This window comes from Channa argus, chromosome 13, assembly GCF_033026475.1.
Source record: "Channa argus isolate prfri chromosome 13, Channa argus male v1.0, whole genome shotgun sequence".
NCBI lineage: Eukaryota > Metazoa > Chordata > Actinopteri > Anabantiformes > Channidae > Channa > Channa argus.
This window is the reverse complement of record NC_090209.1, coordinates 925,770-935,026: the sequence shown is the minus strand read 5'-3', so window position 1 is coordinate 935,026 and position 9,257 is coordinate 925,770. Positions and strand designations below refer to the sequence as shown.

General features: G+C 38.7%; 1 protein-coding gene across 1 annotated transcript; it reads left to right on the top strand.

The window, feature by feature from the left end:
- The first annotated feature begins 481 nt into the window (after positions 1-481).
- On the top strand, positions 482-8,434 carry sox18 (SRY-box transcription factor 18). Its single transcript, XM_067527796.1, has 2 exons — positions 482-1,323; positions 4,388-8,434. Exons 1-2 carry the CDS (start codon positions 918-920, stop codon positions 5,797-5,799), a joined length of 1,818 nt encoding a protein of 605 aa, XP_067383897.1. The 5' UTR covers positions 482-917; the 3' UTR covers positions 5,800-8,434.
- Positions 8,435-9,257: the final 823 nt, after the last annotated feature.

Below are 9,257 nucleotides of genomic sequence, written 5' to 3'. Positions count from 1 at the left end.
CATTTGTGTGCATAAGTAATTACAAATGTGTTGTCTTTAATGTGCAGCTTCATGCATGTGTGTCAGCGTATGGAAGTGTACATTTACAGTATGTATATATAAATGTGTGCTTATGTGTGTGTGTGCACAAGAGTTTACACCCTTGTGTGTCTTCAATGTGTGTATTAGTGTTTGTGTGTGAGAAGCTCCAGTTGAGCAGAAACAATAGAACCTCTCTGATTACATCTCCCTGTACAAGCGGACAGGGTGTGTGTGTATGTGTGTGTGTGTGTGTGAAGCTTCAGGGGGGAGGAAAGGGTGGTGGTCACGAAGGAGGAAAAAGGGGGTGGCAACGTTTGAACCTCCCCCTCCCTCCTTTGCTCTGTCTCCCACACACACTTCCCTTCCCCTCGTACCAGCCTGGTGTCTCATTGGTTAAATCTCCAGCTATATATTTATCTGATTGGTCAGAGCAGGCTATATATACACAGCGTGGGTCGGTTAAATCTGGCCACAAGTTTCAAAACTTTCAAACAGGGCAGACAGACCTAGAGACAGTGAGTCGGACGGCCTAAGTGACGAAGGGGAATCAAGCTTTGGACAAACCACTGTACCGCACACTCTAAACAAGAACTGGTCTCTTCTGAGAAAAAAACAGAGCAAAGAAAAGAAAGAAGCAGAGTCACTGTGGATGGTTTTCGGGGAATATCCTTCACCACAGATTGTTTGTTTTCTTTCTTGTCTCCCCCCTCCTCTCAGATCTCGATGCTTTGCTTTGGGATTTGTGCTCCAAATCCATCAAATTCCTCTCTTGATCTGTTGGATCTGAAACACTTTGAGTTGCTAATTATTTCCAGAACTTTGCAACCCAACAAACTCAGACAGACGTTTGCAGAATTTTATTTGGACTAAAAGCTGAATCCAAGCCCATTTCTGGAATGAATTTAACTGAACCCAGCTTGTCAAGCGAGACCCTTCTGTGCCCCAGCCGACTGTCTCTTGGGGGCCCCTGGACATCTGGGACCCCAAGTCCTGCTTCTGATTCTGAAATGGGTTTTGATCAGAACCTGTCCGGGGACTGCAGCTCTCCTGATGGCCTTGGATCTGGGAACATGAGGAGAACTGAACAGAGGATTTCTCTGATCCCAAGTTCAGGGGGACAGAGTCCGGACCAGACACAAGCAGGAGGTGTGTCGGCAGCCGCAGCCGATGGAAAGGCCGTGGGTGGTGAGCAGAGGATTCGCAGGCCCATGAATGCCTTCATGGTGTGGGCCAAAGATGAGAGGAAGCGACTGGCCCTGCAAAACCCTGACCTGCACAACGCTGTGCTCAGCAAGATGCTTGGTAAGAACAGATACTTTGAGTTCATAACGTCAAAACTTTGGAAGTTGTATATAGAAAGTGAAAATGTTCCAGTGAAAGCTGATTCATAAAATCAGTTTTGGGTTAGCTGCTTTTTAAATAATACTTCGTAAAATTCTGGGAATCGATTTAACTTCATACCAGCATCTTTAGGCTAAGACGATGTTAGGCGAGGACCACCTTAGTCTCAGGATGACAGATGGGGAAACTAGAGTTTGGGGAAACTAGGTCCTGGACATTGTAGACAGACAAAAGTGAACTTTTAAAGTTACTTCCCAGCAGTCCTAGTAATACCAGTATAAAGCCTCAATAGTAACCTATATGCATTGCAGTTAAAATGTCCATTTTTATTTAGACAAAACTGCTCCTTCAATAATCCATCATTTAGACGAGTTAAATTTACACATCTTAAGTTCAGAAATATTTATGTGCAGAGTGTACTTTTATAGTCAAACCCTAAATTTGATCAATTTCTATGAAGAATAATTAAAACTATAGAATACTTTTGAAGTACTCCAGTATTAGCAATTTATGTTACTTTTAATCCTGCTTCACAGCAGTTCGGTGAGGTAAGTAAGTAAACACTTTGACTACTTATCATACCACTGATGGTGGGAGGGTTTAAGGGGTTTTTAATGTTCAGTTTGTACAATCAAGTGATTAACTTGACACCTGTAACCTGTAATATTATTAAACCATATTATTACTGTAAATATTCACATTATAGATTTAAAACTACTTCCTGCTTGTATCCACAAATGATCCTAAAAGATGTAAAATGGTTGTAGTTCCTCAGTGACACAGGCAAAAAAGTCGAAAACATCCTTAGCTTCTCAAACCACCCCTGCAGTGTAAATCACCTCTCCACTATCCATCTATGTGCTCATTATGTTCCATAGTTTTATCAAAATATAGAATCCACTGCAACCAACCTGAATTTTGGCTGACAACAACCACTTTTCCCTCCAGTGAGGAAAGTACAAACTCTTGGTGGTGATATTTTAACTATGCAGGGGGTTTGATACACAAGATTTTAGATGAACTGCAAATTTTAGAGGAGCCAATCATGGTAGTCACAGTGCATTGTTAATAGTGTCATGTAAGACAGAACTCATTTAACTGCATTGTTAAATGAATGTGATGTAAAAACGAAGTCAAAAAAAATTAGAGAGTTACTATTAAATTTAAGGAGTTGGCTGTTCAAGTCAGGAGGAAATTAGAACCAAATCTGATTTTTTCCCAAAAAACCCATTAGGTGTTAGTAGCGTAAAATGGCTGAATTTGTTGTAAATGTAGTCTCTTAAAATTAAAATATTTCATAATGATTTTAGAAAAACACTGCATGTATTGAATTACAAATCCCATGTAGACATTTCAATTGACACAAAGGCTTGTGTCTGTGTTACTTTAAAAAGCAACATCATGTTATTATTAATATTCATTCAGTCTCAGCCTTGTGTTCACACTGAGTTGTTCACTGCAATGTCTCTGTGCTGCTGGAGCTCTTCTGCAGCTTGTGCTTAAAAACTACTCTAGTCTCCAACTGTAGTTACAACTATGTACTGTGAATTTATAAATGGTCAATTTAATTTGTCTTTTTGACAAAAAAAAAAGCTAAATAAGTCTTTGCATAAGTATTCACCCTCTTTATGACTCATCCAAATTATCACTGGTGTGTTAATTTCTAAAGTCACACAGTTAAATAGAGATCACACGAGTGCTGTGAATGTGTATAAAGGACTGTAGTATAAATACACCTGTATGTGGAAGGTCCAGTTAGTGTTGAATTAGTATTTTATCCACAATGAAGACACAAAAACACTCCAAAAAAGATGATTGAAAAGCAGAAATCAGGGAATGGACACAAGAACATTTCGCTGTTACTGAATATCTCTTGGAGGTAATGTTTAAAAAAATTAAAGTTTAAAACTTTAAACGTGGAAATACCTTTTATACAACCCCAATTCAAAAAGTTGGGGAGAACCCAGTTGGGAAGAAGTGTAAAATGTAAATAAAAACAGAATGCAATGATTCCCAAATCTGATCAGCCCATATTTTACTCACAATACAACATAAACAACATAACAGATGTTGAAATTGAAACATTTTACCATTTCATGCAAAAAATATTTGCTAATTTTGAATTTGATGGCAGCGACACATCTTTAAAAAGTTGGAACAGGTTGATGTTTACCATTGTGTAACATCCCTTCTTGTTTTAAAAACTGTCTTCAAACATCTGGGAAGTGAGTGGACCAGTTGCTGGAGTTTGAGAAGAATGTTGACTAATTCTTATCTGATGCAGGATTCTAGCTGCTCAACAGTCCTGGGCCTTTGTTGCCGGATTTTTTGTTTTACGATGTGCCAAATATTTTCTATTGGTTAAAGGTCTGGACTGCAATTTTCTATATAGTGGTAAAATGACTTAGTTTCAACATCTAATATGTTGTTTGTGTTTTATTGTGAATAAAATATGAGTTGATGAGATTTGAACATCATTGGATTCTGTTTTTATTTAGGTTTTACACATCGTCCCAAATGTTTTTAAAATTGGGGTTTTACATACTTCATAGAAAACAGTAGATACAGTTATTAAGACAAACATAAAGAATAGGCCCTGGCATGCGAATTGACCTTAAAAGTATTACAAATATTTCATTTACTGATCAACAAACATGTTGATAATCAATTCCCTCTTGAAGTAATTTTTATACAAAAAGGTTTGCATTGAACTCCCTTCAGCTTTCAAATTCAAATATTTGCATTTTTTCGCCTTTATAGTAAATTTATTGAATATAACAGTATTTTATAAGGTATTGTTTCCTGTTTCATTGCATTTTAGGCAAAACAATTACTTAATGATTTGTGGAAATATGATACAGAAATATGATACAGAAAATCAATAATGACAGTGTATGTCAGTTACAACCCTGCAATCCACTCTCTGATGCACATGGCACCTTTCTTATCTTTTCTCTTTGGTAAAGGTCCTGTGATATTGACAGTGTTTAGAATTTTATAATTTTCTCTTTGTCATACCTTTCAGGTCAGTCATGGAAGGCCCTGAGTGCCGCAGACAAGCGACCATTTGTGGAGGAGGCTGAACGTCTCCGTGTCCAGCACCTCCAAGATCACCCAAACTACAAATACAGGCCTCGCCGCAAAAAGACCACCAAAAAACTGAAGCGCGTTGAACCAGGGCTTTTACTTCACAGTCTAGCCCAGGGAGGGGCACCAGGCCTTGGATTAGGGGCAGGGTCCAGCCCCTTGGGTGCAGAAGGCATCTCCGGAGGTTCTGCATATGGACATCCAGGTGTCCACCCTCCACACCACCACCACCACCCACACCACCTACTGCCCTCTCTGGGGCACTTCAGGGACTTCCAGGCTCCAGGACACCCAGAGCTTGAAAGCTATGGCCTGCCCACTCCAGAGATGTCTCCTCTGGATGTTCTGGATGATGGACCTGGGGAATCTGTCTTTTTCCCCCAACATATGCAAGATGAATCAGGGATGGGAGGTTGGAATGGGTTTAACCATCACCACCATCTTCAACAGCATTACAACCATCACTACAACAACCACAGTCACCACGACTCCATGCATTGTGCAGCAACACATGGTCAGGGCTCAGGAATGAATGCTAGTGCCACATTAGGTACCGGTTTAAATTCCAGTTTGAGTCCAGGTAGAAGTTCCAGAACTGACTCTAGAATGAGTTCTGTTGATTCAAATATGACTTCAGGTGTGAGCTCCATCTCTTCAGTTTTAGCTAGTTCAATCAACTCCCGGTTAAATCCTGCCCATGCCACCAGCCACCACATTGCCTTAAGAAGTCCTGTGAAATGCTTACCACCTTTATCTGATGCACCCAGTCCGGTTTCTTACAGCCAACCCACTATCAGCCTCTCTGAACCCACAAAATGCCACCAAAGTCCTATGAGTGCCACTCCTGTCGGCTACTTTGGTCAGATGTATGGGGGTGGACTTCCAAATGCTACCCATTTCACCCCATCAAACTTAGGGCAGCTTTCACCTCCTCCAGAAACTTCTCCCTCCTCATGCTTATCCTCCTCCATTCCTCCATCAACTTTCCTTCCACCTGTGCATTTAGGCCCTTCAAACCCAGAGCCCTCCAGCCATGTGGTGTCTTCTTCTGCTGAGTTTTGGTCTGAGGTGGACAGACATGAATTTGACCAGTATGTAAATATTGGAAGGAGTCGAGAAGAGGCTTTTGGACCTGTTGGGATTGGGGGTGGATCCAAAGTCTTGGGTGGACGCAGTAGCAGCAGTTTAAGTAGTAGCATCAACAACAGTCAGGCAGGCAGCATCGTCAATAGAGAAGTCACGAGCATTATGTGTGGTGCTGGTGGCTGTGATGATGGCAGCAGTCCTCTTATATCTGCTCTCTCTGATGCCAGCAGTGCCGTTTATTACAGTGCTTGTATCACTGGATAAATAAACGTAATCTCTTATTTGAATCCCTTTGCCTAATGCACAGTTTGATTTAGTTCATTGCAACCACTGTTATAAGGTTGGGAGGAAATACGTCAGTAAGATAAACTTTGGCTTATACTTTTACTTAAGTAATTTTGCTTATGTGAAATATTCCCGATGTAATTAAGAAAAAGTCTGTGGTTTTGTTACACAGACCTTACCGAAGCCAGAGCTGTGTAGAGCCAAAGCCAACTACCTCTAGATTATTTCTAGAGTCATTCAAGCCCTCCTGAAGCTACAAGCTAAGTGGCTATTTTACAACTTTGAACTCTCCGAAACTTTACGCATAGGCAACTATTTAAAATTTGAAACCAAAAAAGTTGCTGCAAATCATTTATTTAGCCAACATAGCAGAGGACTAATTGGTCAACTAGAGAAATAAACCCCGTATATTCTATTTCAGCACTGCAAGCTTGATGATGAAATTATTGTCTGTTGGTTTAAATGAAAATGGGAGATACAGTACAGAATGACAGTGCATTGTCCTGCTTAAGAGTTTAAACATTTTGACTTCATATATATGGAAGGCAGCTGGAGAAGTTGTGTCTTGTTATGGGTGCTATGTCTCTGTGCTAGTGTAATGCTAATAAACATTTAGGACTTTGATAAGATGGTGGTGGCTGCACAGTCTTGCGGTCATGCAGTGTGGTAGGACATCAAGTGTTTTTCCAAGACACTAAGCTCCTACTTGTTCCACGGGTTCCAGTTCTATGCTCTCTTTCCCCTGGTGATGGATAGTACATGCAATGGGGAGATTATTGGGAGATTATGCAAGCAAATTGATTTGCGCTGTGTGTACTCTAGTTATAAAAAAAAGGTTTCATCACAGGAGTAGACAAATATTCATCTTTAGTGAACTGTGCAAAGTTGATCTCAGATAAACCGGAACAAGAAACACAAAGGAGGACAAAGAAAGAAAAGACTCAATGGAGAGAGACTTGATCCAGCCTCTAAATATTTCTCAGCAGTATTGTCGGGAAAAGCCTTGGCCGTGGACCCAGAGCAAACCACTGATGTCTCCCACAAACTATCACGATGTTTTACAAGGCGGCTCATTTTTAACCGTCATACATACCGTTCCCTCTCAGTCTCAGTCCATGACAGGGCCTCATGTTGAACTTCCACGTTACTTTACTTCTTGGCAAACAGATGCGTTGATGATATAAAGATTGTTCTTTTTAACCAGTAAGCCTCACTGGTAAAACAAATAGATCACTTGTTTAAACAAAATATAGTTTTTCAATTTTGAAACTGTAATTTAGTTCAACAAAAAACATGAGATTAGGTTCTCTGTTGTACTGTAGATTATGAAAATGTTTTCAGTTTATACTTCAACTTTAAAGGTCATTATCCCTTTGGAAGTTGCTTTGCATGACTTATATGCAAATATGCAGCCCTAACAACAGACATTGGCATGTTTGACCACTCTAAAAGTTCAGTTTTAATGATAAATGATTATGTGCTAGTTCTTATGAGTTTTAAAAACTTTGGGTTGATGCAGCTATTTACTGTACATATGATGTTATGCCTCTTGGCAGTATGTGAAGGAGAAATTAAGACTATGAAAAACTGTTCTCTTTGCACTGGGTTTAATGTCTTAGCTGTATAGAAGAAACACTACTTATGAAAATAAATGTCCATAATGATCTACATGTTTTTGTACAGACAAGAGTCGTATTTTGTTTTGTTTTGTTTTATAGAGTTATAGTTTTCTTAAATGAATAGTTTTATTTTATACGAAATAAACTTCACTTTCTTAATGAGAATGAAATTAAAATATTGATATCATTCTTATTTCTGTGTGCAGCTGTGCGAATAGCCTGGCAAAGATGGGGAATAAGAAGAAACATCTAGCTTGCTTCTTTTTAAAGAATTAGAAAAGTATATACACTAACACCTTTAATGTTTTCTACAGTTTCAGCTTCACTTTTTTGTTTGCGGAAATAGTTTTTCCAACTTTTTTTTTTACCTTTGCAAAAAGCACGGCTGTTTCCCCCTACTTGCAATCGCTTCCACACTGCAACTCCAAGTTATCCTACAGACATGACATTGATATTGGCAGTCTCTCCTCACTATTGTCAAAAGAGAACAAGTGTATTTTTTGAAAATGTTGTATTGTTTGAACTTCGATTCAAATGTAAATGCATTGGAGCAGTGAGCTCTGACTACAGTGTTAAAAATACTATAAGTGCCTTTCATGGGTTACATGTTCCACTTTGCTCCACCAGTGACACCAGAAAACTAGAAACTTTCCCTTTACCTAAATGGCTGGAAATCAAAAGGAGATTCAGCAGTTGTAGCCACTGTAGACATATTTCTGCATGTGTTTATGTAGCATTGATCCTGTAATAGTTTTGTATACAGTGGGAGCACAAAGCCGAAATCTCTCGTCAAACATTTATCCAGCATCTGTTTTGCATTAGTCCTACAGACAATGCTTTTTTAAAAATATGAAAGGGTAGAACAAAGTCGAGCAGCTTGTAGAGTGAAACCAGTTATTTTTACCACACCGTTCATTGTGGCTGCCATTGGATGAAAACACGGCAATAGTAGATTTTTCAAAATAATTCCTTTAGAGGATGAAGCCATAGAGCAGCACCAGTTCAAGCTTAAAAATATATATGAACTTCTACATCTGCATTTGACATCCTTTTCTGTTGACACCAAACAGAGTCTTGTTTCCATTTTAATTTACTGTGACACACAAAGAACTTCAGAGAGACAGCCTTTCTTTTTTTTTTTTGGAGTCGTGCAATAACTCTGGAGCTTTTGGTAATAATTATCTGAAAAAGGAAAAAAAGAAACACCCAAGATTTTGGGATTAAAACAAAGGGCATTTTCTCAGCAGTCTTATAACAACAAATTAAAACCAGGATTTCCCAGAAGTGTCAGAGTGATGCTTCTACATCTGTCTGACAGGGGTCACTCTTTTTTTTTACATGTCAGAAATTGCTTTGTTTTTGTTGGTATTTGTAAAATGTAGGTTGCTGTAATTTGTTCTGTCTTGTTTCATGAAGTAATGTTACAAAATAAACTCTTATAAAGTTGCACATGTTGTTACTGCTTCGGACTTTTTGAGATGTGAATATTACATTCACATCACACCTAAGTAAAAACGTGTTCACTTAGTTGATTTTTGATAGGAAACCATGTTTTAGTCAGTTTTCTTAACATGAAATGTGGTTTGAAAAAGTTTGTTTCAACAAAGAACAAATTTAAATCAATTCAGAGCTGCAAAGCAAAACTTTACAAAATTAAATAATTATACAGGTGATGCTATTGTAAATCAGCTTGAGTGATAGATTGACATGAACTAAGATGTTTAGAATGTTTAGAATTGTATATTAAAGTCTCCACCCACAGCACATTTGCTGGGGATTTGAAGTTTAACCTCATCTGCAAAATAAACTGAGTATAAA

Coding starts and splice junctions, on each gene's coding strand:
- sox18 (XM_067527796.1), top strand. CDS start 918: ATGAATTTAACTGAACCCAGCTTGTCAAGCGAGACCCTTCTGTGCCCC. Junction 1,324..4,387: donor TGTGCTCAGCAAGATGCTTG/GTAAGAACAGAT, acceptor CATACCTTTCAG/GTCAGTCATGGAAGGCCCTG.